At 36.6% G+C, this 25,126-nt stretch overlaps 1 protein-coding gene across 1 annotated transcript in view; it reads right to left on the bottom strand.

The window, feature by feature from the left end:
• Positions 1-25,126, bottom strand: part of LOC144471298 (opioid-binding protein/cell adhesion molecule) — a 403,527-nt gene that overhangs the window by 344,406 nt on the left and 33,995 nt on the right. The window contains exon 4 of the mRNA XM_078183200.1: positions 6,609-6,822. Within this exon, the coding sequence (XP_078039326.1) occupies positions 6,609-6,822 (214 nt within the window). The remainder of the gene's footprint in view (positions 1-6,608; positions 6,823-25,126) is intronic.

The following is a 25,126-nucleotide window of genomic DNA, read 5'->3' as shown; positions in this document are numbered from 1 at the left end:
CTAAAAGGAAGAGAAATGCCTCGATTATTAGGTGAGAAACCAATACTCAGCATAAAAAGCAAAAAGTCAATAATTAAACCCACGGAGTCTCAAATCCCACATTTCCGGATCTAAAATACTTTTCGGACATCCTGTAGACACTTTCTCGATGAAGACATCGTCTGCACGATATTTGATGCAGCAGAGATATAGGAATTTTCACCTAATGTCGAACGGACAAATTCTACAGAATTTGAGAAATAGAATATAAATAGAAATTCCAGATAATGTTACTCACATTTTAGAATATAAATTCGCGTTAATATTTTCAGTCATAATACGTGTATTAAAAGTTCAGTGTTGTTATAGAATGAAATTGATGCGTTCAATCTCCTGAAGCTCAGTTTTGTTAAGCTTATAAATGATCCGAGGCAGAATAGTCGCGGAGCCCACAGTAACTGGAGGCATCCACCCAATCGCGGAATATCCAACCGTTTCAGACCCCGCCTGGGAATTCATACATATTTAACTGTGCTTGTGTAACGAATCATCTCTTGAGCATCAATTTTTCCTTAACGACTATGGAGTTCTCGTGTTGCCCGTGCAGATTGAATTAAACTTCGCGGGGCGAACATTTTCGGTCGTTACGGGCGGAGTTTGCTAGAATAACGTTGCCCCGGATATTAGGTGCACGCGGCAAAATAATGTAAATCCACGCGTTATTAACACAATTCAAAGCATCTCCGCCTGCCCGTTAGCAATAACCTGTGTTCATTGTAAAGGAACCATTAGCTGCGCGATATCGTTCTCGCGAGCTCGACAGCGTGCAGCTTCCCCGAAGAAAGAGCCGAATCAAGTTACACGTGAAAGCGCAAGCTTCCGAGGGTTCTTCTGGATCATTGCTCTTAAAAACCAAGGGGAAACCGTAATACGAACGGTGACAAACTTTTTCGAAATCAAAGTTCGGCGTGGCCTAATCTAATTTGTAATCAACGATTGTAATTCGTTCGTGGTAATTTATAATTAATTTATAATAATTTCTATGTGTAATTTTGATAATTTATACATCTAATTTATAATAATGTATTTATCTAATTTATAGTAATTTATATGTTTAATTTATAACTGTTTGTATAACTGACTAATAATAATTTATATAACTAATTGATAATAGTTTGTGTAACTAATTTATATTAAATTATATATTTAATATATAATAGTCTGTATAACTGTTTTATAATAATTTATGTAACTAATTTAGTATAATCTATACATCTAATTGATAAGATTTTATACGACTAATTTATAATAATTTATACATCTAATTTACAATAGTTTATATAATTAATTTATAATAATTTGTATAACTAATAAACATTTATATAACTAACTTTCAATACATCATACAGCTAGTTTTTAATAATTTATAGTAACTAACGATCGTCAATCATTAAAAGAAACTGTCGTTTTTCACTCTTTTGTGAGAATCTATAAAAAAAAATTTAGAGATGCATTTGGTGCTTCTCGGTAACTTATCTGCACGGTGAAACTTTTTTTCATTCCAACTACTAGTAGATAAATTAAAAAAAATATACTTCAGTCATTGTACGAGGGTTCCACAAAGTTGTCCCATTTTAAAATTGTTGACTCACCGCGAAAAGAAAAATAAAAGAAGGAAAAAAATGAAGTCATTCTAATCTGTAATACCCTCCGTTAAAATGAGAGATATTGATTTCGGACTTTGACCATAGCGCGACGGAAACATCGGCGATTAGTAAGAGGGTGGTATGAACGGAAGAGAGGGTAGAGGGGCTTCCAATTAAGGGGTGTAGGTACGACAGGCCTGGAGCGCCACAAGGACATCGTTACAGCACCAAGATCGCCATTATGCGGCGCAAGGACGACCCTAACGATGCGAGCGTTCGTGATTTATGATCCAGAGGAACGCGCCGGATTATGTATCTGCGGGCCAACTTTCCCGGAACACTTTGCGGGACTAGATTAAGAGAATAATGAGGCTGGTTTTTTGTCGCCACCCCCTTCGACGAGATTAACCCGGTGAGGGTGTAATATGCAACCGTTGACGGGTCTTCATGAAGCGAAGCCTGTCCCGCCCGATATGTAATAAATAATTTAAGACCTATTACGGCTACCATCGAATATTTTTTATATATTACGCAAGACTATTGTTAAAACGTATAGGTCTGCAACAATGCTTAAATTCACTAGTTTAAGATAAATTTAGAACTGAAATTCTTATACTTTGCAATAAATCTTAAATTCGTATACTAATTTATGATATAACTTACATTGTTATACAAATTTATAATAGAATCTGAATTCGTATACACATTTATAGTAAAACTTAGATTATAGTAAAACTTGGATTCATATACTTTATAATAAAACTTGCACAAATTTACAATAACAATTAAATTCATATACGAATTTGTAATAAACGTTAAATTCGTAAACAAGTTTATGATAAACCATAAAAATAATAAAGCGGTTCATAGTAAACCATTAAATTTATAATAAAACTTGGCCGTACAAAAATATAATAAAAATGAAATACATATAAAAGTTTATAATAAAAATTAAATTCATATAGAAATTTCTTATAAATCTTATATTCATATACAAAATAATAAAAATGATATTCACAATAAGATAAAAATAAAATGAACATCGTGAATAGGTACATATACATATGAACAGTTTCTAAAACGGGATAACGTTTCTATAATTTAACTGAACAATTACTATTTTTTGAGATGATATAAGAATTAGTTTTGTTACGTACGGAGATTACTCCCGACGTTTTTTTTGCTCCTTCTTGAGGGTTTACGCTAGCTAACGTCGGCCGGGAGCACGGTTCCGCAATCATAATACAAAAATGTTTAGTCTTCCGACGAACGCCAGCCTAAGGGCTGGGACCACCTGTTTCCGAGTCACTGTATCATCCGCGGTGTAGGCCCCCACGATTCAAACATCAAAAATGTTTAGTCTTCTAACGGACGCCAGTTTAAGGGCTGGGACCACATGTCACTGTATCATCCGCGGGATGATCTGGTCACGTAGGCCCAGTCCCAAATATTCTAGTTCAGCCGAATATAAAAGGGACAAGATTTTTCTTCTCATCGGGCAGTTTCAAGTCAAATCGCGACGCGAGACGTAGCAAGATCGAGCCGAGTTCTCCTTCGAGCAATAGTTAACCCCCGCCGACTTGGTGCGWAAACCAGGGAGCGTGTCTTAGGACCATCGCGAATCTTACACTACACTCATACACTTGTAATAGATTGAAGTTGTTAAATTATATTAGTTTACTTTCAATTCAGTGTRCAAGCTTATTTCATTCCATCTCTCAGTTCGAGTCAGTTGTTGGTAACGATCTCACAAAGATACACCTTTGCCGCTCGAGGTGTATCTATTAATATTTCTTTTGAAGTTACGAGGCAAATCTAACCTCCGGCCACGTGTGCAGTGCCCCTCGGCTCGTAACAGTTTACTAGATAACGCATAAAGGAACTTTAGCATAAATCACGATTGGATGGAATAAAAAATAAGATCACGTTTGCCATTTACCTGGCATTATTTACCCAATCGAAAACGACCAACCGGTTAAATAATATCAAAACGTTACCTAGTTTAGCATAACATTATTTATCCAGTCACTTGAACGATTAACCACTTAGCTGCGTGAATTTATTTTGAAGATTTTTGTTATGCGTTTTATCGATCACAATGAGTATAGTTTTGTCGACAGTTGTTCTAGAATTACCCTAGGTTGTGCGAAATTTATGAATATGTTTCATAAATATTTTAAACTAGATCGCAGGAGAAGTACTTTTCTTGTAAGATGTAAAATTGCCATTTCCTTGTGACGTGTTTACTCGTCGTATGTAGCTCTAACAGGTTTAAGAATGTCAGATAAACTAAAGAACGGTTCGACATAAAACTTTCCACCATAAACATAACAATTTCCGCTTGATCGCGGTTCAAGATCAAATTGTTACTCTCGACCCTGAATTCTCCCTTAGCCTAGACCCTCCGAGAAGTGCCTCCACCCTCGCGAGTTTTACAGTTACCCACGGAACAGCGAGGTAATCATGCTGAACGAGACACAGGTGTGCGTCGAGATCGACGAGGATTTCGCGGTCGTTTCAGTATCCCGAATTTAACGGCGTATCAGAGATAATTCACATGACGCCGGCTGATATTGCAGGAGGGGTTACATCGAAGCTTGTAATAATTAAGTTTGCGGCCCCGTGGGGTCGTTTTAATATGGAACGTCCTACGGTCCCCTCACGCGAGGGTACCTTTTGCGAAGGGAGGCGATGTCGAGTGCCGTTCATGAATATTACTTCGATGGATACTTGATAACATATTAAACGTGTCGTTTATCGGAGCTAAACGTTACCATCACGGATTCCTATTTACCATGGAGTACAACGACACGCATGACACTCTATGATGTAATAGTTTCGATGCGATTGTAGCTTTTCTTCATTCGTTCCAGGATACAACTTCATATTTTTGACATAGCAGGGGTTCCGAGATCGACTTATTAATCATTTTTATTATTATTAATTATTAACATGTTCCAAGCCACGTGTACCACCGATGGTACATGCTTAAATGTTTACTTAGATCGTCAAGAAGATAGTTTACAACAAATTTAGAAGTAAAGAATTAATTTACACCATAAGAATGGGCCATAACAAGTCCGTTCATTGTTATATATACGGTAATTAATAATTACATAATATATGTATATGTATATTTTAGTAAAGTATCAAATGGTCAGTGAAAAGAGTCGAGTAAAAACAGCTCGGCACGAAACATGTCAATAATTTCTTAACAAATTTTCCATATTTTTAAAACACACGCTAATTCTTGAAAAATTGTTGATTTTTGTACAACTTTAACTCCGTTAAAAACTGCCATAAAATTATGACTCTTTATGAAAGTTGAAGAAATCTCTACTTTATAACAATAGAATCTAATCTTTAATATTGTGCATCCCCATCCTTAATTTTTAGTACTATCGGATAGGGTCAAAAAATAAATCGTCTAGAGAAAATAGCATTTTAACTCCTTGCACTATTACAATAAATCAGACTTCAGAAATAATACAAAAATTCAGAATTTTCTATAAAACACAAAAAGAGGAAATGTAAACGTCAGTAATTATTAGTAGATACCTGAAATTCTAGTTATTTATTGGATATTGTATAGTGATTGACATTTCTATTGGGACTGTCGTAAAAACATTCCATAATCATTTCTGACATATAGAACAGCTCATTTATCAATGAAAAGTGAAATCTATACTGAATAAAAATATGTTTGAATATAAGAATACTTAGAATTATTGATAATATAAAGGCATGTTAATCTAAACGATAATGTTGATCTAGGAACTCAGTATAAAACAGAAGCGTTATGTGTAGATATTCCTTTAATTGCAACATCGATAGTCTTTTTCCATACTTTCTGGAGAATATTTGATAATATATTTATTATCTCCCTTTTTTACTTTTGACGCCTTTGGTTAAAGTAATGCAGTTGACCTAAAGAATTCTTATAACCTACGTGTTTAACAAAATTTTGGCTATTTAATAACAATATCTTCATATTTTATAACTGTTTTTATATTATGCAGGTCAATCAGTGACTAAATATATTAATACATACATTAATAGTTATAATCTCAAATTAATGATTTTCCTAATCTATCTAAATTAACTAGTTAATCGCTATTAAGATTTAGCGATAATATAAAGACATGTTAATCTAAACACTAATGTTGATCACATCTTGATTAAATAATTATGTACCGTTGTCCTGGGAATGTTAGTGGCATCCACTATCTCGCGTACACTATATCATGGATTTTCATCGAGCATGTTGAGGTCATACATCATAATGTGGCGCGGAAAAAGCTTATGGGACACCCTAATACTATTCATGAAATCAACTGGCGCGTCTGATCAATGCACACCAATTCTACTTCCCATTATATTACAAATCCTTATGTACTTCTTTCTCGAATTACATGATGTCATCATTGATAAGGACTTAATAACAAGTTAAAAAAATGTATTATTATTAAAATATAATTAGATAAATATAGTCAAATGCATCTTCCAACATTCCCGGAAACGAAGCTTTCAATAAAAAAATTCTTATTTTTCGATTTATTTTTCGGCGTAGAATGTTACCTGTCCGGTCGCATAATCAGTTACGCGACACCCTGTATAATATCGGTGAATAATGCAGACACGAATCTGAACGCACAACCAACGGCAGAAGTATAATTCACAAGTAGTAGGATATGAAAAAAAAGAACGATCGTAAACGCAGGGTTTCCTCTATCGGCGTTAATTATCGCGGTCCACGTGAAATTCTCATTAAGGTTGATTAGCAGGTATCCATCGCGGCGTATTCCATTTTGAGCGTCATCCACGCGGATCTGATTTATTATCGCTAACACCGAAGTAGTCGGATCAAAGGGCATACGTACATATATACTAGAAATTGGAGCCGCAAATTGCAAGTTCGTGGCTCTGACAACTAGATACGGGCGGATAGGTAGGCGGAACGTACACAAAGATACATTTACTCACCGGACACCGTCAGATGGACAGTTCTGATTAATGGAGGATGAGCGCTGACTTGACACTCGTAGAGACCGCCATCGCGCTCGGTCGACGAGTTCAAAAGCAGCCTCCAATCGTTCGGTTGTTCGAACTTCAGAGAGAACCTCGCGTCGCTCGCGTACGTGTCCAAACCGTAGGTGAGCAAATGCAGTTCTTCTCCTCGTCTGCGCACCCAGGACACCTGCAAAGATAATGGGTCAGGGGTTGAGTGAACGGAGCCGTAATCGATCAATTCGCTTCCCGATCAATTCCCCGCAAATATTTTCCGTTCGTCCAACTGTTTGCGTTGTTAAACGGATAGCTGCCACAATCCCTTTGAAAAGCGTATGCGTTGTAGAACTAAGTTGCAACGAAACAAATGTTGCATCTTTAAAATTTTATCAATACTGTACCGACCGAAAGCTTATAAACCAGCATTTTTCCCCTAGCAATAGCCTGTGAATCGGTTGTCATGATAATCAATAATAATTCTTATCTATTATTGAAATAAATGTGTCAGATTGTGCTACCGTGAGCTTCAATATTATTACATAATTTTTTAAATATTAGATATCGTGTGCAATTAATAAAATAAGTAAAATCAAAATACAAACGCAGATTTAGCATTGAGCTACATTTCCACGGCCGAATGACCGGTCCGTAAAGTGTTAATAATGTTTACTTATTTTTTAACCAACTGAACCAGTCAGCTTCGACGAGTTTGGCGAGTCATGATAGAAAATGTTGCCATTTGTTCATGACGAGTATACTCGTCATAAACGGAATGTATTGCTATTTATTCGTGACGAGTATACTCGTCGTAAAAAGTAAATGTCTACTGAAAGATCAACGGTGTTCAATTATTCAAATATTTTTACCGAATTAATTATTCAATAAATGAACTAACGCATCTCTGGATCCACTGTGAACGAGATGAAGAAAAAAGTCTCGTCAACAACGAATTTTTCCAGTTCAACGGCAGAGGTACAAATCCCCGCCGAGTTCGGGCCGCGCGGCATTGCGATTCAATGTTTCGAAATCGGAATACATGAATGGGGAAAGAAGAACGCGCGCGACAGACTTTCAATGGGAACTGTCTGAGAACGATACCGCAGATCAACAGAGAGAACACGGAGAGATGCGCGACGCGTATCGACGTTTCCTCGCGTGTAGTATCGAACGAAGGAGTATCCCGGGGAGACCCGATGAGGCGGCTTTCGCCGAAGACGACGAGGTGTGCATCAATCTCGGTCGCGGGGGCCAAGTTATAGCAATGTAAATCTAATGTAAATCGGACATCCTGCCCGCCGTTGCTGTACGTCGCGTCGTGGACCAGATTCGAATTCGAATAACGTCTTCCCGGCGAGCCGCGCTTCTCTTGACACATGCCTCCAGAGATAATCACCTTGTAGATCCCGAGTTCAAAGGAGACGTCGGACGTCTCTGTTCGACGCACGCAGAAAAACCCTGGAGGAATGAACGTCGACGGAGGAAATCGGACGTCGCGCGGCGCGGACAAATCACGAAAATGTTGGCAAAAATTCACGTTCGGTTACTAATGTTTGCATACACATCGGCATCGGACTTGGACATACTTTACTCCAATAACGAGTAATCGAATTTTAATCGAATTATTTATTCGAAATTTTATTCGATATATTATACCAATAAAATTGTATACGACATGTTCTAATACAATTTTCATCGAATAATACCCAACCCCGAATCGGTATCTATTCAAAAAAACGATCGATAAAACGGTAAAAAATGTGTCATTTAAATTTATAAAATTAACAAAATAAATATAAAGTTATCAATAAGTAAGCTACGTATAAAATTAACAATAATGAACTATAGAGAAATTATAATAGTATTGTAATCAAAAATTAAAGAACTTTACATAATGATAAAACGTATCGGAGGCTTCGCATATTATATGAAATAACTGACTCCAGTAATCATTGTTGCACAATTATTGAAGAAAAATCAGTTTTATTAAAATCGCAAGAAATATTCGTTCGCAATATTTACTAAAAAATTTTACCAAAATAAGTGCAGATACATCATGATATGTCTACCTTTTTGAAATTATAACAGGAATTATAACGATTTAAATATCAACGATTCTTTGCGCTGGTTGTACGTATACCTAGCAATTAATGTGTAGGTAATTTTTATTTTCCACGGAGATCCGCAGTCTAGTTATAACTTTACTCCGAACTATAAGCTGGGAACGGATTAACCGAAAATACGTACAATGCAGGATGTACCAGGTTCTAATACCCGTTAGTCCACCCTGGCATGTATACATATATACCTCACCGTGTAAAATGCGGACGCGAAAATAAAGCAGCGTTTGAACGGGAACTGCGCGGCACAGTTACTTTTCAAGAATACACCACGAGACAATAAACAAGTATCACGGATTAAGAAATCTGCGCACGCGAAATAATATTTATTGATCTTTATCTTCTCATTTTCATGGATCATTCAGGCAACAATCTGCCACGTTATTTAACGATACGAGTCTACTTCCGTTATCCTTAATCGAAATGTATTATATATTAATTTACAATATCTCAGGATGTTTTTAAATATTTGTAACATCGCGTGCCGTACACCTCGAACATGCTGCGCACTTCGCGGAGTCTCAAATGTAACTCCATTTGTTCGTTTTCAGCTATTTAACTCTTTTAGTACTGGACGACGATATATCGCCGTTCGCAATACTTCGTTTGAAAAATCGTTGCGCATCTAATAGCGTCTAAGTATTCGCATTGCGAGAGAACTCTATCTCAAAATAAATGTATAAGACATTATAAATGGTTTAATTTCATTGCAAGAGAATTAAAAAATTGTTTCTCGATGTAGTTTTTTATTGTATTCCATTGCCTTTGCTTTATTTTCCATTTCTTATTCTCTATTATCTATTCTATTCTCTATTTTCCATTAATTATTTAAATATCGTTTTTAGTTTGGTTTTTATGAGCTTATTCCGAAATTTTAGTCAATTCGACAAATCCGACCTTCCGTTATCTTCGTACAGGCACCCGTTTTTCGACCGACATTAAAAGGCTTAAAGATGATTTCGTTAGTTTAAACCTTCGTTTTTTGGATGACCAGAAAATGTTAGTCATTTGTTAGACAAATGCTGGATTTGTCAACTAAGGGAGACTCGAACGCGACTATTTTCAGACAATTAATCGAAACTTGCCAAGTATCCAGAAATTTAAACAATACATTGATAATGACATTTTATCAATTTATTAAGCGATACTATTAAAATAATACCAACTAATAACAAAAAATGTGACTCATTTTCCTAAACCTTGCTTTCGTAAAACCTTTAACAACAATAAAAAAGCAACTCGTCAAGGAATTTGGCAATTTGTTAAACAGCTGATGTAGCTGATATTAGGTTGGGGAAAAAGAAATCCATTATTTTTTCGGTAGACGACTGCAGTGATCGATATCTGTTAAAGTATCGATCAAACAATTTCAGATTTATGCTAATTGGAAAGGTGACATTTCGCACTACAAAAATTCTTTTTCTATTTTTTGTTTGGTCCATTCAGTTGCGAGCTACAGGCTGTTAAAACTGGAAGTCAACATAGAGAAAATTCGGTACATTTTACAATTTTTCTTTGATAAAGGTGAAAGTGCAAGCCAAGCGGCCAAAATTGTGAATGGTGTTCATGGCCCCGATACTGTAACAGCCAATTACGCGCAATTTTGATTTCCTCGATTCCGTTTAGGTATTTTTGATGTTAAAGATGCGCTTCGTGCAGGTAGGACTCTGTCGTAGAAAATGTTGAAAAAATCACAGAAATAATCGAAGTTGACCAGTATGTTAGCAGTCGTAGCATCGCCCGGGAGCTAAAGATCGACCATGGAACGGTTTTAAATCATTTGCACAAAGCTGGATTTAAAAAGAAGCTCGACGTTTGGGTGCCACATCAATTAACACAAAAAACAATAATGGTTCGAATTTCCATCTGCGATGTCTTAGCCCAACGGAATGAGATCGACCCATTCCTTGCACGCATGGTGACTGGGGATGAAAAATGGATCACATACGACAACATTGTGCGAAAAGGTTCATGGTCAAAGCCTGGTGAAGCAGGTCAGACGGTGGCCAAACCAGGACTAACAGCCAAGAAGGTTCTGCTGTGCATTTGGTGGGACTGGAAAGGAATCATTTATTATGAATTGCTTCCACATGGTCAAACACTAAATTCGGATCTCTACTGTTAAGAACTAGACCGTTTGAAGCTAGCGATTGACCGGAAATGGCCAGAATTGGCCAACAGGAGAGGTGTTGTGTGCCATCAAGACAACACCAGACCACACACGTCTATAGTGACTCGTCAGAAAATTCAGAAGCTTGGCTGGGACGTTTTGATGCATCCACCATATAGTCCAGACCTAGCGCCAAGCGATTGCCATGTTTATTTTGCATTACAAAACTTCCTTAGTGGTAAGAAATTGACATCGAGAGAAGATTGTGAAAGTCGATTACAAGAGTTTTTCGCCAATAGAGGCCAAGACTTTTACGAGAGGGGCATTATGAAGGTACCTTTAAAATGCCAACAAATTATATAATAGAACAAAACGATGCATATTTGACCTAAATCGACAACATGTCATCGAGATAATCGGAGTCAATCGAGACAATCGGAAACATGTTAAAAAAGTTCTTGGAGTTCAGGTAAAAGTAATGGATTTCTTTCTCCCCAACCTAATATTTTCCTACTCGCTTTCATTGAATTTAGCAAACGTTTTTCCAGGATTGATGAACAGTATCGCCGGCACGTCGCAACGGGGTCGCGTATACCACCGCAGAGGGTCGCGTAGAAAGGAGAGAGCTTTACTTCGCTGTTCTCGCGCATTGTTCCCGGATTCCCAGCGTCAAGTTTCGTCGTAAAGTTGCTAAAAGAAACGAGCAGTTGTAGCCGCGGCGCGTACAGCTTTCAGTTGGCCACTAGTCTCGGTTACCTAGGTCAACAGCTGTAAAACAATTAGCACGTTCGCCGCCGGAGTCACATACTATGCGGGAATACAATGGCTTTGAGTCTCGCACAAAGAAAGGCGAATTAACTTTGCACGCGCTTTTTTTCTTTAAAGTATTTACGCATAGAGGAACCATTCGCTTCTCGTCCTCGCGTCTCGGAATAAATCGCTTTTTCTGCTCGGACGTGTGTCCACTACTCTTCGTGTCCTTAATTGTGTAATAAACAGTGTCGTACTGCGGATTTTCGGCGTTCATGAGAAATGTTAATAGGTCGAAGAGAGTCATATAACAATAACATCGTACAGTAAAATATAATAAAATGGAATTATGAAAGCAAATAGAATGAAGGAATGAAATCATATAAAGAAATTCAGTAAAGCAATGCTGTATAAACAAATATGGTAAACTAATATGACAGAAGCAATTGCAATCAAATAATTCGATATAAACGAATACAATAAAATGATACAATACAAACAGATGCAATCAAATAATTCAATATAAATGAATACAACAAAATTATAAAATATAAGCAAACACAATGAAATAAAATCATGTAGTTAAATAGAATAAACTAATACGATATAAGCAAATACAATAAAATAATACGATATAAACAAATGCAATTAAATGTTTAAAGAAAGGGATATCGATGTTGCTCCCGTAGGTTCTATACTGTACAACATTTATGTAATCTATAATTTGTATATAATTTCATATAAATGAATGAAAAATCGCCTATGAAAACAGGAATTCTCGCAAAGGTCCTTGTAATCGCGACTGCATCGATTATATCGTAAGAACCTTCCGGACCGCGAACCCGTGTTTCCCGACACGAGAACCAAATTCCGTTTAACAATTCGCGCTTCGCGTTAATTGTTGGAACGGTGAGAACGGCGACCTGCAACGCGGAGCGCCGGATATAAACGGTTGGATACATAGCCGTTGGAAACGAACTTTCCTAAGACGCGATTATTCATTGCTTAGTCCTTTATAATAATGATAAACGACTGTACCACGGTGGCGCCCCGCCGTGGAGTCCGTCTACTTTGTCCCGCGTGCCACGAAATAGCCGGCCTTCCTCCTGTAATCCCGGCGTGCCTAACGATTCTTTAACTCCTCGGTATCAAAGTTCCGGAAACAACGACTACACAGAAGCCGACTGTATTAAATTGTACTGTCGGAATTTCCGACGAGAGACGTTTCGGCCGGGCCGCGATATATACCGGCGCGAACTATTGAATCGTCGCAGCTGGGTCGAGCAGGACCGTAATAGATTAATCCTTGAACGACTTATAATAGACAACGGGGTATGACGATACGGTATAATGGAATTCTAACGGCAGCCCGGTATTTTTCAATTTAATCCGCGCCCGGATCCATCGGTCTCTCGCCCTGGAAACATCGTCTCTCTGCACGGCCGAATCGTACGACGTTCAGCGCGAAATAAACAGGTACCCTTCTTCCCTCGATAAGACACCGTGGTTCTTGCGAATTTCACGGAAATTTAATCCTTTGCACTCGTAACTATTTTAACTGTAAATTTGAAATGATTTTGCTGGCTCATGGTATTATTATTCGATGTACCAAAGCGCACTTCTATGCACACGAAATTGATTCTTGTAAGTCGTACCGACAGTTTAATTATTTAACAATTTTGTAAATCTTTGTTGATACACAGATTATTTTAAGAGGTGATGTAACAATTTTCAGGGTGTCTTAGAGTCACCACTCGAGCGCAAAGGGTTAAACAATCGACGTTGAAAATAGTGCAAAGAACAACGGAATCGAAAGATGACAGCGTACGATTTTCAATCGATTAACCACTTCAGGGATACTGCCACGCACGTGTATGTTCAGTTTTCTTAAGATTATGATTATTCTAAGTGTAAAGAAACTGAGAAACAGTTGCAATACCGAAAAAACCTCATCGAACGAAATGAAATGAATGATAAATAAAAAAGAAACGGTTAAATAGATTGTTTCCTACTATAAAAATTCATTCCTGAAGAGGTTAAAATTCATATGCAATAGTATCATATGCAATAAATAATCGCAGGGTGCGGTAAATTTTGAATAGAAATATATGCCAGAAAGTATCATAAGCAATAAATTTTGAAAAGCATCATATGCAATAAATTTTGAGAAGTATCAAATGCAATAAATTTTGAAAAGTATCATATGCAATAAATTTCAATACATTGTATATAATAAATTCCAATTTCAGGTTATGAAAAAGCTTTTCAACCTTTTAAATTCCGATGCAAAGTATGATGGGTTTCTCGAAAACTATAATAGATGGGAAGCTCGGATTGGTTTTATTACTGAATAATTTCATTATGGTGAATTGCATCGATAGCGGCGCAACTCTAACGTCTAATTATATCGTATGAAACGACACGTTTATTTATCTATAGTTTAGTTTAGTTTATATACTTAGTTTATTTATCTATAGTCTAGTTTAGTTTATATACTTAGTTTATTTATCTATAGTTTAGTTTTACGCCGTCGTGGAATTGTATTCTCACTAATTAATTGTGGGAGATTGTTTTTATCATTTTTGTTTAATGTATTTTATTATTGTGTTTTCTTTTTTTTTGAGACCGCTAGATGGTAGCACAGTAGGACGATGTGGGAGTCAAGGAAGGGATGGAGAAGAAGAGGAATCGGAGTCGTCCCCAGAACTTTGTAACGGTTGCCACGTGTATTCAAAATTTAGAATAAACACTTTTTTAGTATTGTTGAGTTAATATAAAGCGTGTTCACTGTTTTTCCAACCTCCTACCCCCACATTAATTCCTTTCAGTATTTTCAAAAATATAAATTTCAGAACGAGTCTACTCTATTATATTTTTTTGTTTCTATCAATATCGATGCAAAGCTGCAGTTTTTTTCATCATTCATGATACATCGATGCTTCTTAGTACACTGTAAAATTCTTGATCTTTCTAACACGATTTTAACATAGTTTCCATAAAAATAAAAATTGTAATTTCCCAATTTCGAATCTCAAAATCTTTGGAAATTGAAAAAATCCGAAAACAAGAAATTATGGAACTGTCAACAGCGTTACGTTTCGCAATTTATTCAAATCCCTCGAATTGTCCCGAGTAATAAAAAATTCAAAAAGGTCGGCAATGAAACGTAGATACCGACGTCGGTCGCATAAAAAAATATAATATTTCATAATAACAAATAGGAGATGAAACGCAAATACTGGCGCGGGTCGAATAAAAAATATATATATATATATAATACTTTATAATAACAAATAGAAGATGAAACGTAAATAAAAAATTTTCAATTACTATTTTCCAATATCTCTTATTTGAAATGCGTGCGGCTCTACAGTCGAGTCGGTTATCCGCCCCCGAAAATTCCGAGGCAGATGACCCCGGTTTTTCACAGTTTTTCACCATGTTTGCTCCTATCGTTTTTAACAGTATTGTTTTTAGTTAGTTCCCGCGCGCTCTGCGCGATTTTTCACGTGTAAAATAACTTCTGTCATACACATAAATGTTATTATCGGGCTGGGTATTTCGTGCATTCGGCAGGAAAATCGGTGGGAAAACAGCAGAAATATTTCAGAATACTTTCGACCGATGCTCGAATCATCGAAAGAAAAGGCGAGCATTTACTTCGTTGAAATTTTGAATAATTATTGACGTCGGTAGCCCTTTCATTATCGATAGATTGTCATCCATAGCGTAGTTATGCTGTTGATTCTTTTTAACGCTATACTTAAAGCTTCTGAAATTAGGAAAACTCTTTCAATGAAATTATTAAATAAATTTCTTAATCCAGGCATGAATTTAAATAAAAATGATTAAAGGTTTACGACAAAGATAATTTCATTGTTAAAAAAGCCGCAGATGATAGTTAATTTTTATGGCTCGGTACGTTCCGTGTTATTAAACGCCTGATATCCTTTTAAGCAATATTTTAATCATTAAACAACGACAACTTGCAAAATATGCATTGGTCGACAAATTTTTTCCATGCAAAAGTTACGTAGTTCAAAGAGGTATTGTTCGTTGCTATCGTGATAGCAAATTTTCATTTTGCACGACATTGACACGTTATGAACATTATTTCAACTTTATAACGAAATTTGTGCGAATAATGGCGAAGTATCTGTCGTATAATATTTTGGAACAGCTTGCGCAAACCTTTCAGAAATGTCGATTTGTTCTACGAAAACGCGACGATCGAACGCAATTGTTTCGTCGCAGCAGGCGCGTGTCTATCACCGGAAGAATTCCGTCTTGGTCGTTGATCGGGGTTCAGCGTTATCTGTGCCTTCGTTATCGGGCACCGGCCCCGAGAGCGCCGCCCGTCACCGTTTAATTACAAGAAAGCGAGTTTCCATTATGCGAACCTTTCGCGATTTTACGAGCGGGCCCGTAACGAAAAGCCGGGGCGCCGCGCCGGGCGGACAATTCGTTGGCTTTGTATTCGCTCGGCGTCGAGCTCCTTCCTTAATCGATGACGTTTTATGATCATCGCACAAAGAGAGCAGCCTCCTGTAATCAAGGGTACACCGGCTGCATACAGAGCATCCTTGCTCGTTAAATTCCCGTGTTTCCAAATGAGGTCGACAGTAAATACGGAGGGAAATCAATTTTTCCTTCTTTCCTCCCTTTTTTTCCCTTCCCCCGTTTTTTTTTTTTTTTTTTTGCCATTCCATGATTCGTTACTGTCGGCGGTTTTGCATATTCCGGTCAAAGTCGCCCGAAAAAAGCTCTCGGATAGTGCACCAAATCCGCCGTCAGTGTACAAATGACGCACATTGTGTACCGTTTTACTTTTTCAAATATATTATCGGGCTCTGCGAGCGAAATTCTTTTGAACGGATTTTCGTGTCTGCGAGAGCTCGAACGATCTCCGAACCCGGATGCTTAAACATCGACGAACGAAACAAACAGTTCGACGTTTTTCTTTTTAAATATTTGCTTTATAGATGCAATTTATGACAGATTCATTGGCAGGCCCGGAATGATTTTAATCTCGCGCATTTGTTTGCCGATGTGTCAAGGTCAGCGAGGCTTCCGAAAAAGGATGAATTGTTTTCACTGGAGTGAAAATAGTTAGAAGTATTTAAAAATGTTATTTGAAATAGTTAAAAATGCTATTTGAAATATTTAGCAATGTTATTTGAAATATTTAAAAATGCTATTTGAAATATTTAGAAATGTTATTTGAAATATATAGAAATGTTATTGGAAATATTTAAAAATGTTATTGGAAATATTTAAAAATGTTATTTGAAGCATTTAAAAATGTTATTTAAAATATTCAAAAATACCACTTGCAGTATTAAAAAATAGTACTTGAAGTGTTTAAAAATACTGTTAAAAGTATTCGAAAATAATATTTGAATTGCTTAAAAATGCTATCGAAAGTATTTTTAAATACTATTTTCAACATTAAAAAATAACATTCGAAATGCTAAAAAACACAGTTGGAAGTATTCAAAAATAGTACTTCAAGTACTTAAAAATATCTTAGAATATCATCTGAAGTATTTTAAAATACTATTTGCAGCATTAAAGAACAATATTCAGAAATATTGTAAGAACTATTCAAAAACACAAATTGAATATCAGATAGAAATGCCGGGCGAGTACGCGAAACCGAAATTACCCGTGTAATGTATCCGGTACGGGGTCATGGGATCGAAACAAACGATCCTCGAGGAATAGACGTCCGCGATGAACGTTATGTATCCAATAAGGCAGTAAAATCTGGCATTATGCACATGCACCGTACGAGAGCGTGCTCGATGAGCATCGTGAGCTCGCATATTACGCTCTCTTTGTATTTAATGCGCGTCCCGGGTACGGGGCTAATCAATCAAAATTAATCAAACCGGAACACCGCGGCTACGTTGTAGCTTCTTATTCGGATACGCCGATAGCATCTATTTTCGGAGAAAATTGCATGCTCTCTGTGATTATGCCGGCGGTTACATCCAAACACGACTTCGCCCGGAGGTCCCATTGGAAAAACCGCGCGTACATATTGAAGCATCGAGCACGCCTCTGCTCGGTTCCGTAGCGAATTTAATACGTTTAATACAGAAGATTGAAAGTCCACTACCGTAATGTTTCAATCGTTCCGGCGCAAGAGAAGCCTTCCTGGAATCGTTTCTCCGTGGAACGTCGAACGTTTGAAAGGTACAGTCGATAATGAAACTACCGGTACACCATACAATCTCGAATTACAACATTTATATTTTGGATAAGTACGCAATCAACAGCAAAGAAAGCGTTACATTATATCGAGAAAAACTACCGCGGAGTCATTTGTTCATGGGGCGTCGAACGTTTGAAACGTACAGTCGGTAGCAAAACTACCGGGACACTATGTAATCTTGAATTCGAACGTTTATATTAGGTCTACCGGTAAATTATGTCCGCTAATGTCATTTTATTTGCATATAGTTCTCAAAAATGATAATGTTACGATTACATTAATCGTTTTCTTTCTTTTTAAGAACTGGCAGAATTTTTCGGTAGACCTAATATTTAGGATGATTGTTACTAAGCGTCACATTATACTAAGGTATAGTATCTAGATTATACGTGCAAGAAATGGTTTAATTTTCCATATGCAACAATGCAAAATGAACAATGCGAATTTTTATGTCACGAAAATATTGGAACACTGATGACAACGTAAACACGTGACTTTGTAACGAAACGAGGCTGACCCGTGAAATATTTAACGGGAAATCGCGATGACAGGATATCGAGTAATTAATTAATGATATAGTTATTGCCTCCCGGCTGTAATTAATAAAATCATTTCGAGTTCATGAATTACTTCGTAACAGTAATCCGGCATTGTTGGACGAGTACGAAATTATTTCAGGAGCGCAACAGGAAACGAAGTTAACGGAGACACAATGGATTCGTGTAATACTTATTCCCGTTTCGGATGTAGCGGACAATGGCGTAAGCTGATAACCAGTTTTACATCGATAACTGAGACCAGCTAGGAAAATCTGCAAGGAGACACTTTCGTTTAAAAAGTTTTTCTCGTTCTCTAGGTGAAACAAATGTAAAGTTGGTGCAAATTGGATACCTTCCAATTGGGATGTGTTACAAGCTGTGCTAATGACTAATTTGCAGGAATTTCACGACACAGGAATAATATGGAAAATCTCCAGCTTATTGGATTTATAATAATTCGATTCGAATAACAATAAACTGTAAACGTTTAAGTAATGAAAAATAATATCATTTAACACTCGGCATGCATTGAAATTATTGGACTCAATACTTTATTAACATTAAAATATCTTTTTCTTCTCTCGCTTCAAACTCTCTTTCTAAACTTTCTTCCACTCGTCAATTAACATTTACACCAAGTTTTCAATTGTCGATCAAATAATCTAACACATTGCTTCCCTTAATCATTTTAATAAACTAAAAATGTCATGTTAATGATCTTAAATTTTTTTAGTGCAATTAATTTTTTAGAAATTGTACTCATTCATTTTTGTCGTAAATGCATCAAATCCGAGGCAATTATAATTGAAGATGATTGAAGGTAAATAAAAGAATACGGTCGGTAACGCACGACATTTTACAAACTATAGTAAAAGAGCTCTTATACACGTTATCACGATAGAAGATCATTTTTCATCGCAGAGATATTAAAAGAAAACGAGAAATAATGGCCAAAACATTGTTGCGGATACGCGCATTATAGTTTCGCTATTTTCACCTGTGATTCGAACGAACCGGCAAAACCGTAGGATGCAAGTTATTGTTCGAGGAGCAAAAAAAGAGCAGTAATCACTGGATACGAGGTCAGCAGCGTACGATGATCGAAGGTTTCCACGAAACAAACGAAACCATTGTCTTACCTCGCCGTAACTTGTAGCATTTCGCCCACAAAGCTTACTTTGTTTGCCACGTTCAACGGCCGCAGTCGTTCCGAGCAAATACTCTATTCCGAATTTTCCATCTGCATTGGAAAATCGAGGTCGCTGGTCAAAGTTCACGTAAATTGCAATTTTCGTAATTTTCAATCGTTTAATACTAACCAGCAATCCTGCTCAATCTCCGTGACAATTGAATCAGTTTGCTGTGTTGTCATTGTTTGTGTAAAAGCAATACAACTGTATAAGATACTTTATTTATTACTTTATGTTATTAAAATAAGAAATACTCTCGTGCAATTTTATATTATGAAATCAAATATTTATTTTCATGCTGTAGTTTCGGATTTCCGAAATGAACTATTTTATTGGACGTTTTACATTATCGGAATAAAATATCCGTTTCATGTTTTAGGCGTGAATCATCGAAATAAGATATTTTATTCCCCGTTCGCAGTGCTATTTTATTCAATTGTGAAAAACATACTGTTTTCAATAGTATTTTAAACACGCTGCTGAAAACAATTATTAAATTAAATTATTACTTTGAGGTTATGTAAGAGTTACTTCAAAGCACGGTCACTTTACGAAAGAAATTATAGCCTTGTTTCTTTTTTATCAGATTGAAGGAGAAGGATCGAGATTTATTCGACTGCAAACAGCATCTCCGAAAAAAATTTCACAAAGTCCGTGGATTTCGCTAAACTTGACAAATTGAGCAATTTTCGATACGATGAACATGATCTTAATTAAAAGGATCACAGTGGCGAGGGTGCATGAAACATAAAATCTACAAAGACTGTCTTAAAGTAGAGGTTTCGAGGTTTAATTCAAAGTAAGAGTCATCGTGCTACGACGATTTCTCGCGGAGTTCTCCTCTGTTTATTCTATAATACTTTCAGCATCATATTCTCTAGAAATATTACTCAGTTCTTTTTTTAATTTATTTATTTGAGGTCGCATCGGCTTATAGAAGCCATTAGCGACCACGTTTATTGTATTATTTTATACATAAATTTTATACATTTATACATTTATATATAATATGTACATTTATACATTTATATATAATATGTACATTTATACATTTATTAGATAATATGTACATTTATACATTTATTAGATAATATGTACATTTATACATAATACATAAGTTTACAATATGTGATAAAATACATGATTTGTTTACAATTGGATCATCTTGTTATGCTTTGATCTTTAGAAACAGCTACTTACAATTTGTTTAATAAGTTAGTTTGTTCCAAAAAATTAATTATACTTTCTTCGTATTTTTTGTCATTTAGGCAGGTTTTGATATCGGCAGACTGTTTCAGTATTTCACTCAACGCCTTTATAACATATTTAATTGCTAATTTATCGTTAAAACTGCTGCACCGTGGTGGGTCCGTTTTTTATAATAAATGATCATGTGTCAGTTTGCAGTGACCAATTCTTAGTCTTTTTATTAAGGGCTTAGTTTTTTTCTGGATAAAGAGAGAGCTGAGTTTTTGGTACTGATATTATTATCTCCTATTTTATGGAGTTTGGTAGGTTTTCCGTCGCGCCATTGTTGATTCCATTCGTCGAAGATTAATTTAGTAAAATATTTCCGATCACCCAGTCCCGATTCGCACCCAATGGCATAATGAGTTGGAAAATTCGGGTGCTTGCGAAATTTCGTCCCCTGGACCAGCCCCGGCCGGCGAGCAATATTCGAAGATCGCTGGAGCATCGAAACAAATTCGGATTCCACCGAAAACGCCTCGAAACAGGTATGTATACGACGACATTAGAAGCGAACGATAGTCGGGGGGGAAGAGGCTCCGGGGGTGGGAAAAAGTTGATGGAGGGATCGCACGTAGAGCTGCAACCCCCGATAACAAGGCGTAATAATGTTTGCCTGTCGCTGCAGTATCCGAGATAAATCGTCGTTCGTCGAATCAGCAGTTTAAAATGCGAGATCGACGGAACGCCGAGCGTACTCCAGCGGCCGACAGGCCGGGCCCGCGATCTGCTAAGGAGGATATAGATCCGATAAAACACGATACACCGAGAAAATTGGAGCGAATCGATCGCATCGATCCCACCCGTCCGGTTATAACCGAGACATGGCCTCTTTCTGGAAATGAGTGGTAGGACTCTCGCGTCTATTCAACGGATTCCTACCAAAAAAACTAAAAAACTAAAAAAAAGAGAGAGAGAAGACAGAAGAGGAAGATGAGAATTATTGACTGCGACGCGACGCGATGGCCATCCAACGGCATTTCGGAAACCGTGAAAAATTGTTACGGCCGGGGAATCGATTTTTAGAGGGGTATTAAATTCGGACTGGTTCGATGTGTCGCGGCTATTCCGTGTTATGCTGTCTCTACGTAATATTTATTTATAGGCTGTGTGTGTTTTGCATTTAGTAATTTCAACTAGACGACAATTCACGTTCGAATGGCGGCTCTAAGGAGCCATTCAAAATGGCTGCGCCGCGGTTTAAAATCATTTCGACACTTTTCGAATTTTTCACACTCGATTATTTACTAATTAACTGTTAACTTGTAACACTATGCATGACCGACGTGGCAACCGTGCCGTTAAAATGGCTTCGTTGGTTTTGAGATTAGTTAAGTATTTTAAAGATATTTTCAAAGATTATAACCGCTGAAACATTTCTTTTAAATATTATTAAAAATATGTCAGAGGAAAACATTAGTTGGTTCAAAGGGACAAATATTGTGCTAGAAAATAAAATTCGTTCGAGATTATAGTTTTTTTGAGGGGGTCGAAGTATTTTTAAATGGAATTTTCTATTTTTATGATCGTTATATATAAATGTAGGGAACGTTAATAAATTTAATCGCCTTTCCGTTTTAACTAGCAAAAATGAAATCAACGTGCACAATTGTTACCGAAACTGTTATTAAAAAGTATTTTGAACTGTGTCAAATATCAAATATGCAAACCATTCCAAATAACAAATACAAATACAGTCACGCGACTGAAAAATAAGAAGCTTCAACATAGCATGCTCGGTGCTATAGATATGCTAAGAGCATAATTCCCCGGCGTCCGGCGCATGTAAAGCTGCGTCTGGGAACGACGAAAAATAAGCTCACTGACCCGGCAGATGATCGACCGATCGAACGACGTTCTGAAAACTTTAATTAACTCTCGGATCTTCTTAACGAACTGCACCGAAACTTTATTCGCGGGGCAATGGCAGCATTGGCGGCCGCGTGGACGATTGCCGTGAAAATTTCTCAATAATGAACAGCCGCGAGCGGAATATAAAGCGGGGCGCCTAGATCCGACATCTAACCCGCGAATGGCGGGCCTTCCGTACAATAATATGAATAGCGTATGCTTCGGACGACGATCGTGTTTTTTATTATTGTACTTTGAACATAAAATTTGTCAATACGTTCGAATATATGGACCGTTAATTTTGAAAGTGGTGCAAGTCCATTTTTTCTTGTTTCCGAGAAAATTAAAGGTTAACATATCTGTTAATTAAAAAATTTAGACAAATTCTATGAAGTCTGACAATGTTTCTACTGTTTTATCAATATGTAATTTGGTTTGATAAATTTCTTTTAGACGTATGTTACTAAATTGATGTATACTTACGGGCTGGAAATGGACTTGCACCACTTTCAAAATTAGACAATTGTAAATATCGTTTAATTTCAATTTTGAAAAATCAAATACACTTAAAATATAGTTCATGTTAATCCAATTTTGTTTACAAATAATGACACGGCATTAAATAGAAGTAGTATTTTTAATTTCAGACGCTAATTACATTGTTAAAATTACAAGATATTGATAGTATTTACTTATGCTCTGCATGTGACACTGTTTCGATATATGCGTGATGCACCGGAGGTATATAAGGCAATAAATGCTTGGTGTCTTCATATTTTTCATAAGTAATAGGCCTAGCCTCTTGGTACAAAGGCGCCAGGGCGATTTTTTCAAATTTTCGCGGTCTTCCAGGACGTGTAGGTAATAAATTTATAGTTTTAAATTCTTTGTCCTTCATCGATGTTTTATATGAAATAGTGTATGGTGCACTTTTGACAAGCCTCATAAAACATATTTGCAACCAATTTACCTGTTCTCCATTAGTGTTTTTCCTTATCTGTTTTTTAATCGCATTTTGAAGATTTTTTATTGAAACGAAATTCTGTCGTTTCATTTCATGTAGAATGAATTTATCATGTTGACACGTAATATGACACGTAATATAGAACAAATGTAAAATAACAGACTAACTCTGCTCAGTCACCTACCTCTGTCAATTGGACTTACACCACTTTCATAATCGATGATTATGCAATTCCATTTACCGCCCAATTTTAAATTGTACAATACATGAGAATTTTTCAAGAAATTAAACACGGATTAATTATACATAAAAAATTTACATTAAATTAAGCATGAATTACGTGTATCTCATTTTTTTTTTCAAAAATGAACTTACATCACTTTACATCTTCTATGACAGTTATATCTTCTATTAATTCCCACGAAACATGCGAGGTTAATTCTCAAACAATTTTGGGACGCTGCGAGGCGTGAAAGTAACAAATAATAAAAATAGAAATAAAAGATTTAGAAACAGGCGATTTGTTAGGAGTTGCTTCGGACTACGACCGTGTTCGTTAGGAAATAAAATAAATATGTGAGAGGAGAAGCGATTTGAGATCGTATCCTGCAGCGGTAAACGAGCAACGGAAAAATTCAATTAGCTAATTCCGCGAGAGAATGAAATAGTTGGGCGCGTAATGTAACACGGCGAACGTTCGGCACGAGAATTTCTTCTCGGATTAATCGCGGGCCAGAGATTTCGCGGGAAGTTTCGGCTTATTAATGCGGCGCCGGAACGAAATTCATAGATCCGTATCGTAATCTCCAGGCCGTTTGAGATCTTAACGAGACTTCTCCGTTTCCTTAAATAATTAATTCATCACCCGGCAGCAATTACGGTGGGCGTAATCTGGAGCCGCACGCGGCATACACATGCATATCGGCGTCTATAGCACCGAACCATCCGCCATAAGCCGCGCGGCCTCGCTGCCACGTGTGTATGTAATACAGGGGTTGCATTATCTTCTGCTTAATAACTTAACCTATGCCGGAGGTCGGTGGCAACCGGAGGAAACCGAGAAACGAAATCCGTATTAATTAAACGAATTGGTCGCCGGTGAAATCGAATGCATCGATTCAACTATTGTTTCTAAGGAGAAGGGACAATGTGTTCTTCGTTGTCAGACGGTAGACTCGTAATATGTAATTGGTCACTTATACATTATAATATAAAATTCTAAATTCTCCCAAAGTCGCTAAATTTTCGAAAATTAAGCAAAAATGGCAAGAAATTGCCTTAATTCAGTTGGAATTAGTTGCGAACGATTCCATGTTAATTGAAATAAACAGACGCCGAACAGAAAATTCTTCCATTTTCTAATAACTTCTTCTTATAATTATCACAGCCAGATCGCGGATCTTTCAGCAAAATTATTATATAATAGAATACGTTTGCAATTACCAAATTACGTTGTAAAATTACATTTTGCCTGTGTCCAATGCGAAAAAAGGAACCAAATAAAAAAT

This window comes from Augochlora pura, chromosome 6 (genome assembly GCF_028453695.1).
Source record: "Augochlora pura isolate Apur16 chromosome 6, APUR_v2.2.1, whole genome shotgun sequence".
Classification (NCBI taxonomy): domain Eukaryota; kingdom Metazoa; phylum Arthropoda; class Insecta; order Hymenoptera; family Halictidae; genus Augochlora; species Augochlora pura.
The sequence above is the reverse complement of the archived record's forward strand: the minus strand, read 5'-3'. Positions and strand labels throughout refer to the sequence as shown.